Source organism: Passer domesticus, chromosome 22 (assembly GCF_036417665.1).
Source record: "Passer domesticus isolate bPasDom1 chromosome 22, bPasDom1.hap1, whole genome shotgun sequence".
Lineage (NCBI taxonomy): Eukaryota > Metazoa > Chordata > Aves > Passeriformes > Passeridae > Passer > Passer domesticus.
Window position 1 is genome coordinate 4261171 of NC_087495.1, and position 18755 is coordinate 4279925.

At 58.0% G+C, this 18755-nt stretch overlaps 3 protein-coding genes across 3 annotated transcripts; 1 reads left to right on the forward strand and 2 right to left on the reverse strand.

The window, feature by feature from the left end:
• Nucleotides 1-259: 259 nt before the first annotated feature.
• On the reverse strand, nucleotides 260-6849 carry PHF13 (PHD finger protein 13). Its single transcript, XM_064397125.1, has 4 exons — nucleotides 6680-6849; nucleotides 6178-6279; nucleotides 4735-5287; nucleotides 260-4357 (listed from the first exon to the last, which is right to left on the reverse strand). Exons 1-4 carry the CDS (start codon nucleotides 6716-6718, stop codon nucleotides 4131-4133), a joined length of 921 nt encoding a protein of 306 aa, XP_064253195.1. The 5' UTR covers nucleotides 6719-6849; the 3' UTR covers nucleotides 260-4130.
• Nucleotides 6850-6865: 16 nt separating this feature from the next.
• On the forward strand, nucleotides 6866-13715 carry KLHL21 (kelch like family member 21). Its single transcript, XM_064397122.1, has 5 exons — nucleotides 6866-6969; nucleotides 7474-8525; nucleotides 9717-10122; nucleotides 11623-11695; nucleotides 12030-13715. The coding sequence occupies exons 2-5, from the start codon at nucleotides 7481-7483 to the stop codon at nucleotides 12321-12323; spliced, it is 1818 nt and encodes a 605-aa protein (XP_064253192.1). The 5' UTR covers nucleotides 6866-6969; nucleotides 7474-7480; the 3' UTR covers nucleotides 12324-13715.
• Nucleotides 13428-18707, reverse strand: ZBTB48 (zinc finger and BTB domain containing 48). The gene is made up of 10 exons (XM_064397123.1): nucleotides 18245-18707; nucleotides 17947-18164; nucleotides 17173-17284; nucleotides 16720-16812; nucleotides 16351-16437; nucleotides 15860-16014; nucleotides 15555-15691; nucleotides 15075-15239; nucleotides 14860-14948; nucleotides 13428-14773 (listed from the first exon to the last, which is right to left on the reverse strand). Exons 1-10 carry the CDS (start codon nucleotides 18647-18649, stop codon nucleotides 14477-14479), a joined length of 1758 nt encoding a protein of 585 aa, XP_064253193.1. The 5' UTR covers nucleotides 18650-18707; the 3' UTR covers nucleotides 13428-14476.
• Between the last annotated feature and the right edge of the window lie 48 nt (nucleotides 18708-18755).

An 18755-nucleotide genomic window follows, 5' to 3' on the forward strand; every position in this document is an offset into this window, starting at 1 on the left:
TGTAGTTCATAAAGTAAACCATACCAAAGTGAGGAGAGAGGCCAAATGAATAAAGAGCTGAAAATGTAACACTCATCTGCTCTTTCTGAAAAGCAGCAGCTATGGCATAGATCCCTTGGCTTTATCTTGCCTAGAAGCCCTGACAGGGATTTCCGGCAGAAGGGCAGTCCTGGGCTGGTGATACAGCAGCTGGAAACAACACCTTGTAGAATCTGCTGCACACTGGGTACATCAGCACAGCTGAGGCTTTTGCAGAGAGACAAGGAATCATGGTGGCTGTTCCTTGATCATAGTTTTGCTTTGGCTGAGTCCAGACCAGCCTTCATTGCTCCTGGGTGAGAGCAGAGGGGAGGACATCCATGTCTTGGCAGTGCAGAATTGCTTTTGACAACTCCTGCCATAACTCCTTTCCTGACAAGACCTGGCCCCTGTTCTGTGCAGCTGTGGTTCTCTGTGCTCAGGTCACTGCACCAGGAGAATGAGATTTCCAAAAGAAATGCTTTCCCCTGTAAAACAACAAGTTCATATAATGAAGGGGTGTTCATTTGTTTTTATTAAAACCAAAACTTCTCAGTTGTGACCAGTTCCTGCTGCAGGGCTTTATTTCACTTATAGCCAGCGTTCTGTCAATCTCAAAGTAAATGTAAAATGTGCAATAAATTATATTCAGCTGAAAAGCAGCTCCCATTCCCTTTGCATCTGTAGGAAGTTTCCTGAGATAAAACCCCTGGAAAGCAAGGGTTGCAGGTGTTTATACCTAACAGCAGTCTCCATCCCATCCAGCTTGCTGACCTCTGCTGGGTGGGACTGGGCACAAATCTAAATCTCCGGTTCCTTTTTGATGTCACTGTGTGAGGTGTGTGGTCAGAGGTGAGGAGCCAGCCTGTAGAGAAGGACATGGCACAAGAGCATTCCTGAGAGACAGATGCTCCGTCAGTCTCCCCAGCCCCCTCTTCTTCTTTGTTTTCTGTCAGTGCCATGTTTTGCCAAAACTTTAACAAGCCCCCCTGCAGAACCACAGCCTTCACCACCATATTCTTGCTGTGAGCAGCTGCCATTTTACAGCCACAACTCCCCTGGGACTTCTTTTTATGACTCTCTATAATTCAAAATTACCAACAGAATTAAAATAGAAGCTTTAAGCAAGCAGAGCTGAGCTTCCAGCCTAGCTTCCAGCATGACCTAGTGCCATTTCCTAAAGGTTGAGCTACCTTTTCAGTTTGCCAAGGTGTTCAGGCTGCTGCTTTGATGGCAGCTGGCTGAGCAGCAGTGCCTGTGGGCTTTGTGGCACATCCATGAGCTGCAGGGTGGCACCAAGGCTCCAGCAGCTCTTGGGTGGCTTGGAGTGCCTGGTGGTGGGGAGGGAGGGAATTCTCTTTCAACACAGCTCCCAGAGGATTCACGGGGGCTTGGTTTGGGTCTGGCCAAGCCTCCAGTCCTTGCAAGGGGGTACAGTACTGCCCCAGGGCTGTTTCTGAGGCTGCAGGGACCTGGTGCCAGGACTGTGCACTCTGACACCATTGGCATCCTGGCCTGAGCCATCCCCCAGCTCAGTCACTGCACCTTCAGCAGGCCCCTGGCACAAGCCCAGCAGTGTCCCTGCTGTCTGCAGCCACTCTGGGCAGTGTCTGCCTCCCAGCCCTCCACCTTGCCCAGCCACAGGGCTCCAGCACCATGTCCCACCCTCTAAGCAGAGGCTAGCAAGGAGCAGCTGCTCCTCAGAAAGGTGGGGATACCTGCCAGCTCTTCCTATCCCCACCTGAGTGTATTGTTTTGGGAAGAGCACTTCAAGTGTTAAGTCTTCCTGCTGCCTGGCACAACAGCTCACAAACCAATAAATCATAACAGCAGACTCCTGAGTTTGGAATATAACAAACTCATTGTTCATTTGTCTCACATGTAAGAAAAAAACATGGTTCATTAGAAGTTTTAATGAAAAAATAAAGTTCTGAATTAAACTATAATTATACATGGCTGAAAGTGATGAACTAAAAGAATGGAGATGTTACTTTTTTATTTCTCTCTGCTGATATTGTAACGTGCTGGACACCATCCACTGGGATAAATCTGAAAAGGGGACAGAACAAGAGTCAGTCACATTGATTAGTGTTGAACCTCTGTGAAAAAGAGCCAGTTCACTTGACAATGCACCATTTCTCCCATAAAAGCTTCAGGAACACAGTCCACAGAGGTCCAGTTGAACTGCAGACACACTAAACACAAGAGATACGAATTTCAGACCAGGTCCAACTCTTGTGCAGTTGTGGCCGGGATCTTCCAAAGCATTTCTGGGGAAATGGCAGCACTGGAGAACTTTGGTTATTCTTCTGGCTGCAAAGGACAGTCAGGCAGCCATTGGGAGCGAGTCTTTGGCAAACTCCTTGGTGGTTCCACATAGCTTCTGAAGGCAGCACAGCACAGTCATGGTTGAGAGATTCCACAGAAGCTCGTTTTCTGAACCCAGTCAGCTGTTACAGCTTGGTGGAACGAGAATTTTACCAAGAACCAGGAGAGAACAGTTGCATGTTGTGCACTTCTGTCGCCCTGCCCCACATCATGGAGCCCCAGGGCCCCGTGGTACTGGGCTGCCTGAGGCTTTGGCAGCCCTGGGGCCAATGTCTGAAGGAGGGCACTTGACCCTGTGTGCTAGCAAGACCCTCAGCCATCACCAGGATGCATCTCCCGGTGAGCCAGTCCTCAGACAAGGCAGTGCTCCAACGCTGTGTGACTGCAGAACTCTGGGGGTCCTGTTCCTCTGGCACAGCTGGTCTGGCTGCAGCTGCTGTGCCAGCCAGTGCTTCTCTGAGCCTCTTGCTGGACAGAGCACAGCCTGTTCTTCAGGCACAACTTCAGAGAAACACCTCGAAGCATCAACCCGTCAGTGTGATCCATGTGGATCTGTCTGGTCGTTGAGGAGCAATGCCAGCATCATCCTGGCCTTGTCTTTGAGCTGTGACTTCCCATCGTGGTCCTGAAGGAATCTCCCATGGGCTAAGGCCCAGGAGGTCCTGTCTGCAGTGCTGGCCAGGGCCTCAGTGCTCTCCTGTCCACACCAGACGGATCCTCATTGCACTTGATCCTGTAGCTGCATTACCTGCATCTCATCTGTGTCGTTGCTACCAACAGAATAAAGATTCTGGCTTTTTGGTTACAGTCCAGTTCCAAAAATCAAACAGCAAAAAGGAAAATCAACTCAGCTGTCACACTTGGATGGACATGATCAAATTCCAAACCAGACCTGCCAGGTTCTACATTTCCTTTGGCCTCTTTTACAGCCCATGTTTGAATTCTGGGCTGAGAAAAAGGAGAGTCACCTTCTTAAAACAGCACCATAGAGGTTAATGAAGGGACAGGAAATGGAGCAGTTTCCCCCCATACACACATTTGAGCTGTTCATGCAAATAAATCACAAAAAAACCACTGTAAGAAGAGACCTTCTAGGAAGGAATCTGATGCCACTGATTCCCCACACTGCCTGTCCAGGAAAAGGGTAGCTCCTTCCTGCCAGGGCGCTGTCCCTTGGCACAGGAGGGAGCCTGGAGTCTGGTTTGCACTTGGATGATGCCAAATGACAGAACTCCCCTCTGCTCAGGCCCGTGGAAGCAGCAGCAGATTGTACAGAGGCCGGCAGCACTGAGGCTGACTCCTATGGAGTCTTAGGATATCTAAGATTGATCTATATGGACAAATGGGCAGGTATAATATCACATTGAATTTAAAACACAGGGCCATTTACTTTTCAGACTCTTCACACAGACTCCCTCCTCCTCCCCTCCCTCTTTGGGAGGAGGAGGAGTTTTCTAGCACAGAGAAGATTTGCAGTTTCCCAATGGGATGAGAAAACCTACTTGGCAAAGGTATAGTACATCACCCAGTCATCGTAACCAGACAAAACCAGTGAGCTCAGAGAGCTCCGTCTGTCCCTCGAGAGTCTCTGCCACAGTTCTGCCCAGTCGGCCGCTCCCAGCTCCGGCTGCCCGCGGCTCGGCGATTCCTCATTCCTGGGCCGCAGGCCGGCTGGGCAGCCCTCCCGCCTGAGCAGCAGCAGTTCAGGGGAGCCCTCCCCGGCCTCCCGGCCGGCACCCACGGCTCGCCCACCCACACAGAGCACCAGCACGTGCCTTTTCCCCCTAGTCCAGAAAGCGCCTGCGCGAGCCCGTCCGGGAGCGGTTCGAACGGCGAATGTCAAACTTGGAGTCCCGGCACTTCTGGCAGATGTAGATCTCTGGGACGTTCGACTTGCGGATTTTGGCGCAGGAGAGGTGGATCCAAGTGTGGCACTCGTTGCACTCGATCATGGGCCGCCCAGCGAAAGGCTTCATGCAGAAGCAAGTGACCAGGTCCCACGAGTCGTCATCTGCAAAGACAAATGTCAAAGATATGTTTTTAGGGGCTGATGCCTCTCACACCAGGAATTTTCTCTCCTTTCATGCTAAATTAACTACCTGGGTTTCAAAGACAGGCACTTTGCTGCTTTTTCCAGGTCTCTCTTGCACGGGAAGAGACTCTCAGCAGTACACAGGAGGCCGTAATCGAGGAGATGCTGCTTCTATAAAGTTGCAGCTTTTCACTCAAGTTTATTGCACAAAAGAGCCAACCCACCTCCCTTCCCCCCAAAAACCCAACTGCTCCTGAATTCCACCCAGGCAGTGCTCCTCAGCATTATCCTCAGGCTACAAGTAAAACACCACTACTTCCACCTGGCTGATCCTCTTGGACAGCCAGGCCACCTACCTGAATCCACCATGATGTCCTCGTCATCACCAGTGCCATCCTCATCCCGAAAGACCACCTGCTTGCCCTGCCGGATGACCGTTCGTTTGCCCACGCTCTGGATCTCCACCGTCTGCTCGGCCGTCACAGCAGGGTAGGAGACGCTGGACGGGGTGTCAGAGTCCCACACCGAGCAGTGCTCAGTCACAGACTGAGGGTCGCCCTCTGACGAGGGGCTCATCGGCGTCTCTGCGTAAGAGTCCTCTGCCTCCAGGTCCAGCAGCTTCTCCTCATAGTCCTCCTCTGCAGACACCTCTGTTTCCCTCCTTTTCAGCTTTTTCTTTTTCCTGATCTTATCGATTTGCTTTCTCTCTGGCAGGAAGTTGCTGGCCTTTGCCCGCTGGAACAGGGAACCATACGGTTTTGCTCGCTTAAGCTGACTAAAGTTCTTTCTGTTCTTGGTGGGCAGGGAGACAGAGGAGGGGGTGTCATTGAAGCGGGGATCCCAGCTATCGCTGTCAATCGTGCCTCCAGTACTGTTGGGAGGGCTGGGGCTGTTCCTCAGCGGCGTCTCCTGGAACACGTTCAGGAAGCAGGCAACAGTTTGACTCAGAGGAGACTCATGCAGCGCAAGGTGCTGTCCCCCAGGGCACTCTGACCCATCCCTGAGATGCTGTGCCCTGTCCCCTAGAGTGGTGTCCCCTGTCCCCCAGGAGTGCTGTCCCCTGTCCTCCAAGGCACTCTGACTCATCCCTGAGATGCTGTGCCCTGTCCTCCAGGGCATTCTGACCCATCCCTGAGATGCTGTGCCCTGTCCCCTAGAGTGGTGTCCCCTGTCCCCCAGGGCATTCTGACCCATGCCTGAGATGCTGTGCCCTGTCCTCTAAAGTGGAGTCCCCTGTCCCCCAAGGCACTCTGACTCATCCCTGAGATGCTGTGCCCTGTCCTTTAAAGTCGTGACTGTCCCCTGAGGCACTGTGCCCTGTCCCCGAGAGCTGAGTCCTTTCCTCCTCCTTTCCTCCAGGTACTGTCACAGGGACAGTACCAGGGGTGCTGAGCCCTGTCCCAGAGGTACTGTGCCTTATCCCCCAAGCCACTGTAGCCTGTCCCCCGGGGAGCTGATCCCTGTCCCCAAAGCACTGTGCCTTGTCCCCCAGAGTGCCGTGCCCTACCCCCGAGCCCTGTCCCCCGAGGTGTTGCCGCTCCCGCTTTCCCTGTCGCCACCCGGCGTTTCTCCGGCCGGGGCCCGGGGAGCAGCGGGAGCGATGCCGGATCCGACGTTTTTCACCCCGCCCACGCCGGGCACCACCCGCCCCGTCCCCAGAGCCTCCGGCCGCCGCGGTTCCCCTTTTGTTCAGGCCCGGCGCGGGGCCGTGACCGCCGGAGCGGCCGGTCTGACAGACCGGCCCGGTGCCCCCGGTACCCCCAGCCCGGTGCCCCCCCCGTACCCCCGGTGCAACTCACCTCCTGCGGGTACGGGATGTAGCCGGCGTAGGCCAAGACGAAGGTGCAGAACTTATTGAAGTCCTCCACGGTGCGGTGCCGCCGAGAACCGGGGGAGAAGTCCTGCGGGGGGCGGGGGTGAGCGGCGGCGGCGGGGCCGGGCCCGCCGGTGGGAGGCGGCGCCGCCGCTCCCGCCGCGCCCCGCACCGCCCCGCCGCCCCCGCAGCGGCGGAACCGGGCAGTGCCCCCCCCCCCATCGCCCCCCGGTGCCGGTACCGGGCCCCCAGACAGCTCCTCCGGGGAGGGCACGGCGGGGCGGCGCCGCCGCCATTCCTCGCCCCGGCGGCACAAGATGGCCCCGGCCCCGGCCCCCCGCCCCGCGGCGGGGAACGGGCAGCGGGCACCGGCGGCCGGACAGGGCCGGGCCGGGCCGGGCTGGGCGGCGGGACACGCACCCCCTCCCCGTCTGTTCCCTCCCCGCTTCTCCCTTCCCTTCCTTTTTCCCCTCGGGACTCCGGCTCACCTCCGGGGCAAACGGCGAAGCGCAGGAGTCGGAGTCCATGTCCCGGCGCGGGCGCGGGCGGGTGCGGGGCGGCGGCGGCGGCAGCCGGGCAGTGCCGACACCGCGAGCCGCTCGGTGCCGGCGGGAGGCGGCGAAGGGGCGGCCGCCCGCGCGGGGCCGCCGGGAGCCGTAGTCCGGGCGTGCGCAGTGCCGGGCGCGGGGCGCGCTGGGAGCGGTGGAGGGGCGGGGGCGGCGCCGGGAGCGGTGAACGGAGCGGGAGCGGAGCGCGGAGCAGGGCGGAGAGCGGATCGGTGAGTGGGCTCCGGGAGTGGCTGTGATCGGGTGATTGTGGGAGCGGGCGGGACAGGCCGGCCCTGGGCTCACCGCGGGGCCGGGCAGGGCGCCGAAGCGTCTGCCGCGAGCTGGACCCTCAGCCCTGAGGCGGACCCTCCGTCCGCGCTAACGGCGGTACCCGGGCCGGATCGGAGCGGAGCTCCCTCAGCTCTGTCCGCGCTCGGGGCGGTCCTGTGTTCCCCCGGTACCGCGGGGCGGCTCCTTGTGGGCGCCAGCCCAGGGCCAAGGGCGCGGGGCTGGGCGCGGTGGCTGCGGGGCCCTGGGACCGGCCCGAGCGCGGCCGCGCTGCCAGCGCCGCCGCCTTACGCAACGCCGCTCGCGGGGGATCCCGGCCGGGACGGGCTCCCCGAGCCCACCCGCCGCCTCCTTGCCTGATCTCCACCTCCCTTTCCCGCCCCGGGAATCGCTCGGGGTCGGCGCAGCGGCTCCGCGCAGGGCGTGATCCAGGTGCTCTCCCGCAGGCACGGCATGGCGACGGGCACCGGCGGGACGGCAGCGGGAGCCTCAGCCACGGCGGCGGCGGCGGCGACGGGAGAACCGGCACACGCGGTGTCGCTGCTGCGGGGTCTGAGCGCGCTGCGGGCCGAGCGGAGCCTGCTGGACGTGACGGTGGTGGCCGGCGGGCGAGAGTTCGGGGCTCACCGCGCCGTCCTGGCCGCAGCCTCGGGGTATTTCCGCGCCATGTTCGGCGGGGCGCTGCGCGAGTCGCGGGCCGAGCGTGTGCGGCTGCACGGCGTCGAGCCCGAGTGCCTGGGGCGGCTGCTCGACTTCGCCTACACCGGCCGCGTGGGGCGGCTGGGCCCCGACATCGCCGAGCGCCTGCTGCGCGCCGCCGACCTGCTGCAGTTCCCCGCCGTCAAGGAGGCCTGCGGTGCCTGGCTGGCGCGGCAGCTGGAGCCCGCCAACGCCCTGGACATGCAGGACTTCGCGGAGGCCTTTGCCTGCCCGGAGCTGGCGGCTGCCGCCCACCGCTTCGTGCTGCGGCACGTAGGCGAGCTGGGCGCCCAGCTGGAGCGGCTGCCGCTGCCGCGCCTCCTCTCCTACCTGCGGGACGATGGGCTCTGCATCCCCAAGGAGGAGGCTGCCTTTCAGCTGGCCCTGCGCTGGGTGCGCGCTGACCCCGCCACCCGGGCCCCGCTGCTGCCGCAGCTGCTGGCCCACGTCCGCCTGCCCTTTGTGCGCCGCTTCTACCTGCTGGCCCACGTGGAGAGCGAGCCGCTGGTGGCCCGCTGCCCTCCCTGCCTGCGCCTTCTGCGCGAGGCCCGCGACTTCCAGGCTGCCCGCCTCGACCGCCACGATCGGGGGCCCTGTGCCCGCATGCGCCCCCGGCCCTCCACTGGCCTCGCCGAGATCCTTGTCCTCGTTGGTGGTTGTGACCGTGACTGCGATGAGCTTGTCACTGTCGACTGCTACAACCCACGCACTGGCCACTGGCGCTACCTGGCTGAGTTCCCCGAGCACCTGGGAGGGGGCTACAGTGTCGCTGCGCTGGGCAATGACATCTATGTCACTGGTAAGGCATCCAGGGAATGAGGGGAAGCACCAGGGTGGAGGGTTCTGTTGAAAATATGTATGTTGTAGCAGCGACACTTGGCTTTTCCTGGGTGGCACAGAGTTTGGGACTTAGCTTGGGTGTCTGCAGCCTGCCAGCAGGCATGGAGACTCCTGGAGTCGGTGCTGGATTTAGCAGCTGGTCTCAGTCCAGGAGCTATTTTGTCATGACTAATGCTGTTGAGCATGCTGGCAGAAGTCACAGATCTTGTAGTTAGAACTTTTTAACCGTCACTGAGGACAGGGGTGATGTAAGAAGGTTTTGAGTTTCTCTCTTTGAAGAAGGTGTTCAGGTTCAGAGCCCCCTGAATCACATGCTTGAGGCTGAGGCATGTCAGAAAGCCCTGGGTTCCTTCCCCAGCCCCTGTGAGTCACAGTACCTTCCCCTGCACAAATCCTGCCTCCTTGCTGGTTCTACGATTACTTCTGTCAAGGTGACACCGATATGTAAATTTGGCTGTTAAGCTGTATGCAGATCCCTCCTTTGAACTACATCTCTGTGACAGCTGTAACAAACTGAGGCCCAGCACACCGAGTGCTGTGGAACAGCATGCCCTCAGTGTGCAGGACACACTGGCAGAACTTTGAAGAGCAAGTCTTAATGCAGGTGAAAAGAAAACTGTGTGTTCTCTAGTCACAAGCAGAAAACAAGGACCTGCTTCAAGGACAGGGCTGTAAAAATGACAGGCTACCCACATGGATGCAGCATGTTTTTACAGAAGCCCTTACATCCTGTAGGAGCCTCCTGGAGTGATCCCAGGCAGGTCTCTGCTGGGAGCTGTGTGCAGGCTGCTGCTGGGGGTTTTGGGTTGGCCTGGTCTGTGTCAGTGTGACGGAGGCAAGGCTGGGAGGTTCCCCAGCTGCCAGCAGCACCACTGCCTTGGCAGCTTCTGGGCAGTGACAGAGGAGGGGCTGTAAAATGGGAGAGAAGTGTTAGAGGACAAAGGTAGTGAAACATGGAAGACTCATTTTGAGTCACAGCTGGATGTGGACTAGGAACGACATGGCAGAAATCCTCCCCGGCTTGGTGGGAATGAAACAGTGCAAAACTTCTTTTAAAATCCTTGTGGCACACGTGCCAAGCCAAGCCCTCTGCTCCATCACCCTTCCCTTGGTGGAGCCAGGCTCCTGACATTGTCATGCTGTGCCACAGGGGGCTCGGACGGGTCCAGGCTGTACGACTGTGTCTGGAGGTACAATTCCAGCGTGAACGAGTGGACAGAGGTGTCGCCCATGCTGAAAGCCAGGGAATACCACAGCTCCACAGTCCTGGACGGGCTGCTCTACGTGGTTGCCTCTGACAGCACGGAGCGCTATGACCACACGCTGGACAGCTGGGAGGCCCTGCAGCCCATGCTGTATCCCATGGACAACTGCTCCACCACCTCGTGCCGTGGGAAACTCTTCGCCATCGGCTCCCTGGCTGGCAAAGAGTCCATGGTCATGCAGTGCTATGACCCTGACAGTGATCTCTGGTCCCTTGTCAACTGTGGCCACCTGCCCCCCTGGTCCTTTGCCCCGAAGACCGTCACGCTCAACGGTCTCATGTACTTCATACGGTGAGTAGTGGGAGCAATCACTTCCCTCCCTCCCCGTGTCCCCATGAGGAGAGCCCACAGCTTCCCTGGCAAGGTGGATTTTGCAGGTGCTGGAGGGGAGGGCACTGGGTTGGGACAGCACAGCAGTGCTTCCCCTGATGGTGCAGGGAGGGCTGTAACACCTTTTTCCTTGTGTTGGTGGGTCTCAAAGAGCTGCCCATAAATTTGTGTGAAAATGTCTGAGTGTAACCCAGAGCTGGAGAACAGACACGTGTAAATCCATCTGAAGTCAGCAGCGCTGCTTGGAAATTGGCTTCTCGGTTTCTTCGGCTCCTGGTTCAGCCCCCCTCGTTGCTATAAATAAGCACATAAGCTCCAAGAAAACGTTAAACTCTAGTGCAGGAGAGGACGTCTTCCGTCTCAGCAGAGATAAGAGGGCTGAAGATGAAGTGATTGGTCACTATTTTTAAGCACCTTTCCAAATTGGGACTTAATTACCCATCTGAAGCTGTCCTGGTGGCGCAAATACTTCAGTTATCCGCTTAATTAAAAATAAACGGGAAGGCATGCTAGGGCTGGAGCATTTCATCTCCCTGTGTTGACTCTGAGCAAACAGAGACTTCTGTGATGGCCCCCAGGCACTTCTCTTTTTTTAATCTCCTCTTAGCTTTGCATAAAGTAGCAGCTTTGGCCCAAGACTTTTTATTTGATCCTTTCGGGTCCAGCCAAGTGTCTTGCTGGCGGCTGTTCTGGTCAGCTGGTTTCAGTCTGTCCTGCCAGGGTGTTGCAGCTGCTCAGCTCCTTGTCACAACCTGATTCTATAGCATTTCCTTTTTCTTGCCCATTTTAAAACACTGATGATTGACACTTCAGGATTTTCAGATCACTTTGCATCTGCAAGAGTCAGTGAGGAGATGATCAGGGTTAGGTGTTCTTCCCTCATGCCACGTGCTGCGTGCGCGTGGGCTGCTGCTCCACGTAGAGCTGTGGGATAATCTTTGGAGGACAGAGGAGTAGGTTGCAAGTAAAAGTAGCAAATTGGTTTAATATCTCATGCTAAAGGCTCTGAGTGATGATCCCTCGTGCTGGGAGTAGTTTTATGCTCGTAAATAAAGCACAGGAGTGAGGTTCAGGTGCTCTCTGCAGCTACCCCAGAGTTGACTGAAAGTGGGGAGAGGAGCCCCTGGTCTGGCTGCTGGCCCTGCCTGGAGCTGCCTTGCAGCATCTTGATTCCATCTGTACCAGGACTGTCTTGGAAGGACTGACAGCTCCTCTCCAGCTGCCCTGACCTTGTCCTCCACGCATTCTTGTGTCAGCAGCGCGTGTCTCTGAGTCGCAAACGTCCCTCACCTGTCACTGTCGCCCTCCTGTCTGCCGAGCAGGGTGGCTGAGAGAAGCCCTGGGGGATTATGTTGCCTCCCCAGCTCTTCTCTCCCCCTGCCCATCTAAATTTGGCTTTGATGAAGAACCCAAGCAGCGTTTCTAGAATGCAGAAGAGTAATTTTGTGTTCTCTTCCCCAGAGATGACTCGGCTGAAGTGGATGTTTACAATCCATCAAAGAACGAATGGGATAAAATCCCTGCCATGCTTCAGGTAGGACATTTTTCCACTTCCAGGATGTCTTAAATGTTATAAATTAATTTTATTTACCTTTGGAAAACCAAGACCTTTTTAGAATCAGAACCCCTTGCATGTGGAGCTGGTTTAAGTGTGTTGGAGTCACTGGGAAGACAGTCCTGGATGTGGTGGCATGTCTGGATGTGCAGCCCAGCACATGAGATCTGTGGGCAGCACTGGTTCAGAGCCCAACCTGCAGCTGGCAGGCATGAAGCTCCCTCCAAGGAACAGTTCCCAGATCCCACTGACCCCCTCGCTGGATCAGGCAAACACCCCCTGGTCATGGTGTGTATTTATTGTTACCTTGCAGGTTCATGTTGGGGGCAGCGTGGCTGTGCTCGGTGGGAAGCTCTATGTCTCGGGAGGCTATGATAACTTGTTTGAACTCTCGGATGTCCTGGAAGCCTACGACCCCGAGACACGAACGTGGAGCATCGTGGGCCAGCTCCCTGAGCCCATCTTCTGGCACAGCAGCGTCAGCATATTCCGGCAGTTCATGCCAGAAACCACACAGGAGGATGACAGCATCACGCTGGACAACACCATCAGCTTGAGCAGGCAGAACCAAAACCTTCACAACCAGAACCTCAATGAGCTGCCTTAGCACAGGAAGCAGCTTGACAGAGTCCCTCATCCAGAACCTGGGCTGCTTTAAGGCTGAGGCAAACCAGTGCTTGGAAACAAAACCATGCTGTTCACAGAGGGAGCAAGAACTCTGGCTGTTGGATGTGATGCTGTGGGCCTGCAGGCAGCGAGGCCTCCACTGCTTCCCTCAGCCCTTCAGGGTGGGAGACGGCGCCGCGCTGCCCACAGGGACCCGAGAGCTGATCCTGAGGAAAGCGCTCGTGGTGAACCATGGCACAGCACCGCTGCTTACAGCTTGAGACTGGACACCTTTCACTGGGAGCTCCTTCACCCTCTAACGCTTCGTTTGCCACCAAACTCCTTCATTTTCTGTCTTGGGAGGGGTCTGTCTGGTGGGGCAGTGATCTGGACACCCCCCCGTATTCTGTGCCTCAGAGGAAGATAGGCTTCCCGTGCACGTGTTGGATTGAAAGGTAGTTATTTTAGGGGTTTTTTTCTTATTTTTATTTGGGGTTTGCAGTTTTATTTTGGCCTGTGTAAGATTTGCCTTTATACTTGCCCAAGTGCCCTGGCCAGGTGGGCTCTGTTAATCTACCTTTGCTGAAGAGCAGCTGCGTGCAGTTTACTTGTGGAATATTTTTGGAAGAAAGCAAATGGCTGAACCTGAAGCATGGCTCCCTGAGAGCAAGTGCTGCACCTTCTGGAGAACCCTGAAGTGTGGCAGAAGCTAAGGCGTGGCTGGATGCATTTGCTTTTTTGGTCTTTAAATTTTACCTAATAGAGGAAAAATTTGCATTTAAACTGAATTCAGAGATGGAAACCCCGTGTACTCGATCTCTCTCCTCCAGGCTTGCCCCTGGATCGAGGAGCATCCGAGCCTCATTTCCACAGCATCAGCATCTTCACAGCTTTACAGAAATGTGTTTTGCCCCAGTGCTGTCTGATGCTGCTGCACCCCTCAGCCACGGGGAGCCTGGAACCCTGACAGTGCCTTGAGACGGCCGCGTGCCAGCGGGGAACGCGCAGCGCCCGGCGCCGCTGCCCCTTGGTGTCAAACCCCTGGACAGAGCAGGGCACACAGGGGCCCACAGTTCGGGGCAGCTGCTGCTTTTTTTGGGAGCAATGGCCAATTCCCGACGGCGCCGCGGCTCGAGGCATTTCTGCTGAGCTATAAATATCGCGCCCCGGCGCACGCGGCCGTGCTCGCTGCTGGACCCCCAGTCCCACCCGCTGAGCAGCTACAGATCTGTATTTATTTTTTGTAGAATTCATTGTGTTGAATCCTCAAGTACAGTTGAACTCCATCCTTTGAAACAAAGGCATTTTACATTTGCAGATAATGTATTTTTATTCTCATAGTTTGTTTTTAAATTTACTTGCAGCGGTCAAGTTAAATAAAACTTGTTACACAGTTCTGTTCTCTGTGAGGGGAAGGGACCTGGAATGAGATTTTACTGGGAGTTTCTCATTCCAGATATGCTTGAATTGGAGCCTCTCTGCCTCCTTGGTGAGAAAGAAAGGGGAGAGAGTACAGCTGCAATTCTGGGGTGTGGGGGTACACACAGAAATCTCTCCCCACCCTGGCACCTCTCAAGCTGTGGTTCTCACTCTCCCAGCAATCCTGGATTGGGTTATTTGGGACACAGCATGTCCCCACACGTGAGCATAGGAGCGCAGGCACTTTGTAGCTGCTGCAGTGTGTTCCGTTCTGAGCAGACATGGGTTATGCCTTTAATGGGGCAAGGAAAGAGCAACTGACAAAAGCTTAACAAAACAAAGGAGAAATAAGGCACCAGTTAAACGGAGGAGTTAAGGAATGGGCAGAGTCACTCTTTGTGGAGGAAGGTGAGCTTTAATCACAGGCAGGGTGAGAGGGCTGGAGGAAAGGGGAGGGCAGCACCAGCTCCTCAGGCATCAGAAAGTGAGTCACAGTATGACACAGGGAGGTCAGTCCATCCCACTGCACACCACGCATGGACACTGGAGTGACTGTTCTGAGACATTTCTTCATTCGACACTCCATCAAAACATCATGGTGACTTTCTTTCCCTGCAGCCTGGGATGGGAGATTAGCAGAAAAGGAGGGGAGGGGCTCAAAAGAACAAGTGTGGCAGAAAAGTGGCTCAGCTTAATGCTTTAGTGTGTTTCAGTGGAAGGGGATGGGTGGCCACACTACGTCTCACAGTCCTCAGGAATCGTTGTAGTTATAATCAGGGATTGCTCAATCACGTCCGCAGGGGAGAAGTTCTCATTTGAGCAGAGTTTCTGTGCAGGGACCTCCTCAGGCAGTGGCCCACGGGCCAGCGACTCCACGATCACCTCGGCTGAGCCCACCTCCAGCTCTGGCGGCGGCTGCAGCACCACCATCACATCCTTCTCATCCTCGATGATCAGGTTCCGCAGCTTCCGCTGCCGAGGGTTGTAGTTCTCCACTCGGTCGTGGATCTCCATGTGGCGCCTCAAGTGAGCCTGCAAAGGAAGGGGAGCGTGGAGAGACCCAGTGAGGGCTGGCTCCCCAGTGCACCAGGGGGTCCTGGAGCTGGGGAAGGCCTCACCTGCCGTGTGAATTTGTAGCCACACTCAATGCACTCAAACTTCCTCACTCCCTTGTGCCGGCGAACATGGACACGCAGCTGTTCTACCGCTGGGAAGGGAAATGAGATCCTGTTGGCAGCAGCTCCATGTCATACCGGCTCACAGCAATGCCAACCCACCCACGGGAAGGAGGCAGCTCCTGCAGAGCCCCACGAGAGCTGGAGCCCCATGTTACCTTTGAATGTCTTCCCACAGATGTGGCAGAAGTGGGGCCGCCCCTCCTGGTGCCGGCTGGCGACGTGCCTCAGCAGTGGCCCCTTCTCCGTGAAACGCTGCTCACAAAACTCGCAGCTGAACGGCCGCTCCCCGGTGTGCGTCCGGTTGTGCTTGTCCAGACTCGCTGCCGTTAAGAGGGGCAGACACAGAGAGTGGCTGGTCAGAAGCACAGCCCATGCAACCCCATGCCAGGGGCTGTCAGGCTGGGCCAGGCTGGCCAGGAAGGCAAAAGCAGCACAAGGAGCTGCCTGCTCCTGTTAAAGGTCATGAGCAACTTCAGCTTGTTCCCTTTCTGTGCCATGAGAGCAGAGCAGGTGACAGGAACATGCTTTTCTTGCTATCTGCCTGCACACACAAGAGCATGGCTTTGCTCCTGGGGAAGCTGAGTTTCTGGAGATCCTGAATGCTGGAGCCCTAACCCTGCCCCAGCCAGGGGTACCTTGTGTCCGGAAGGTCTTGCCACAGAGGTGGCACTGGAAGGGTTTCTCGCCAGTGTGCGTGCGCAGGTGCATGTTGAGGTTGGCTTTCTGCGTGAAGGCGTGGTGGCAGAACTCACACACGTAGGGCCGCTCGTTCCTGTGGGCAGAGAAACGTCACCATCGCCTCTGCCAGCTTCAGCCCCTTGGGTCTCAGCCCAGCACTCTGTGAGGAGGGTGACTTTCAGCCAACCCCCAGGCCTGCGGGGCAGGGACTGCAGCCAGGAGAGCTAAGGGGACATAAGAGAGGACACGGGTGACATTGTACCTGTGCTTGGCCTTGATGTGCATCTGGAGGCCATTGCGGCTCGAGGCCCTGTGCCCGCACTCCTCGCACACAAACAGCTTCTCTCCACGGTGCTTGAAGGCCTCGTGTAGGCGCAGCTCTGTCCGGGACAGAAAGCACTTGGAGCAGGTTGAGCACTGCAAGGCCACAGGAGAGGAACGGGTGTTAGGGTTGGGGTACACCCACCCCAGACCCACTCACACCTGGCCTTTCCCCAGCTGCTCCAGGGACCTCCCTGCAGAAGACAAGGCAGCACCACCAGCTCAGAGACACCCACTAAGATGGGACAGCCCAACAGAGATGAAGTGCTGGTCAGTGCTTGGATCTGTGGGCTGCTCCTGTACCCAACAGAGCCCATTTCCAGTAGCTCTGTGCCCCACCCCTCACTGAAAGAGCCAGACATAATGTTGTGCCATTCCTTAGGCCAGGTCGACACTCAGGATCACACCCTCCCCAAAACCCCTGGTCCCTACCGCATGGGGCTTGGGTGCACCGTGCAGCTTTATCATGTGGCTCTGCAGGTCCTTCTTCTGCATGAACTGCTGCGAGCACGAGGAGCACTGCAAGACAGGAGAATGGGGTCAGCTTCCAGCTGCCCCCAAAGTGTGGTTTCAGAGCAAGGAGAGGACTGACAGGAGAGTAGAACACAAATTCCTGGCACAGCCATGGGAAGCCTTTGGCTGTGGTGCCTCCCTGGATCACACTTTGGTTCAGACAGGGAACAACCCTGAGTGGGCTGTCATGGACCAGGGCTGGGCTGCCCTAGAAGGGAAAGGCTCGTCCCTGCTCCATGCCAGTGTCCAGCAGTATCCATAGGGATGTCGGATGCAGGCCGTGCTGACCTTGTATGGCATCTCCCCAGTGTGTGACACCATGTGCAGCCGCAGCTCCATCCGCCGCTTGAACACCTCCGGGCAGGCCGAGCACGTGAATACCTGTGACAGACAGGGTGACATTGGCTTCCACAGCACCCAGAGGCCACAGCTCAGCCTCCTGCCCAGCACATGGCACTGGCACCCAGCTACAGCATTCAGCCTGTACCAACAGGAGCTGAATTGTGCACAGTACAGCCCTGGTGTGCTGAAACACAAGTGAGGGCTGTGTTGTGTATCAGGCGTGAGTCCCAGCCACAGGGGCCCTGGCTGTGGGGGTCCCAGCCATGGAACATGTGCCACATAGTGCTGGCAGGGGTTTGTTTGGGACTGAGTGTGGGCTGGGAATGGGAAAAGGCTCCAATTCCCCTGCTGCCACATGGCAGCCGCACTCCAGCCCAGCAGGGCAGCTCCTGGGCGTACCTGTTCCGATCGGTTCATGCAGTTCCTGGCTTCGTGTTCCAGGAGATTCTCTTTTCTAAAGTAACATTTGCCACACTTGGAACACTCAAATGGCTTCTCTCCAGTGTGTTTCCTTGGGGTATGCAAATACAGAAGCCCATCACTGCCTGTCAACAGCATCTGCACAAACAGGCCCAGGAGGTCACAGGGAAGGGTGAGGTGGGTGCTTCCCCCCACCCCTGCCGTGCTACTATTCACAGCTGCCCTAAAGCTGCTTTATGCCACTTTTGAGTCCCCTCAACAGCACAGCTGTCAGTGCCCACTGCACTCCATGGAACACCATTTCTGCAGGGCCAAGATCCTTCCCCAACAAAAGCAAAGCAAAGCTAGAGCTCTCACTGCAGGGCCATGCCCTGCTCTCGGTGATCTACCCTGGAGCTCCTCACTGAGCCCAGCCATGTGTCCCCAGCAACCCCAGAAACTCCCCCTCAGCCTGGGGCATTCCAAAGCCCAGGGGGATTTGCCATTGCCCACCTGCAGATAGGAGCTAGCTCAGCAAGGAGCCCCTCACATGGCCCTCCTAAGCCACAGCTCAGGACAGTCACTGCAGCTCTGGGAAATCTTTCATTGATGTATAACCCACCCCGAGGGGCAGAGGAGACCCTCCTTGAGCAGCCCGGGGATGCCGAGGTGCCGGGACTAGCCGGCAGAAAGGAGGCCGCCCTTTCCCCCCACCCGGGAAGGGGCCGAGCCGTGGGGCGGCGCGCACGGGGAAGGAGAAGCCGGAGCGTTTACCTGTTGTGCACTTTAAGGTAATATTTGCTGAGGAAGGTTTTATGACATGTGGGGCACTCGACCGGCACCGCTGTACCTTTCCTGCTCCCCGGCGCCTTTCCCGGAGCGGGGGGGCTCTTTTCGCTCCGCAGCACCTTTTTCTCGGGAAGGGGCTCGGCGTCGCCGTCCCCCCGCCCGCCGCCACCCACCGCCGCCTCCTCCGGGGCTGAGGGGGAGCCCTGCGAGGGAACAGCGGCGTCACCGCGCCGCCCCCGCCGGGCCCCGGCCCCGCCGTCCCCCTCCCGCCCCCCTCACGCACCGCCTGCCCGCCGGGCTGCGGGGCCGCCGCGGGCTCCGGGCGGGCGGCGGCGGCGGCGCGGCGGGGCCGCGGGCGGAAGGCTCGGCACAGCGCCACGGCGTCGGGCACGCCGAGCTGCTCGGCGGCCGCCAGCAGGCGGGCGCGGTTGTGCGCCGTGAGCGCCAGGCGGCCGGTGTAGAAGAAGTCGAGCAGCAGCTGGAAGGTGTCGGCGAGGCCGTCGGGCAGCGCCACGGGCCCGCCGGTGCCGCAGGCGCGGAAGAAGCGGGAGCAGCTGGCGAGCACCGGCCAGTGCGCGCGGAACTCGCGGCCGCCCACGCCCAGCGTGGCGTCGCAGAACTGCCCGGCTGCGCGCTGCCGGTTCAGCTCCCGCAGCACCCGCACGCTGTGCGCCGCCGCCGCCGCCATGGCCGCGCACCGGAGCCCGCCGGCAGCCGCCGCCGCCGGACGTGGCGTCAGCGGGCGCCGGCAGTGACGGTGTGGGCGGCCGGGGCGGGCCGGGCCCGCGGCGGTG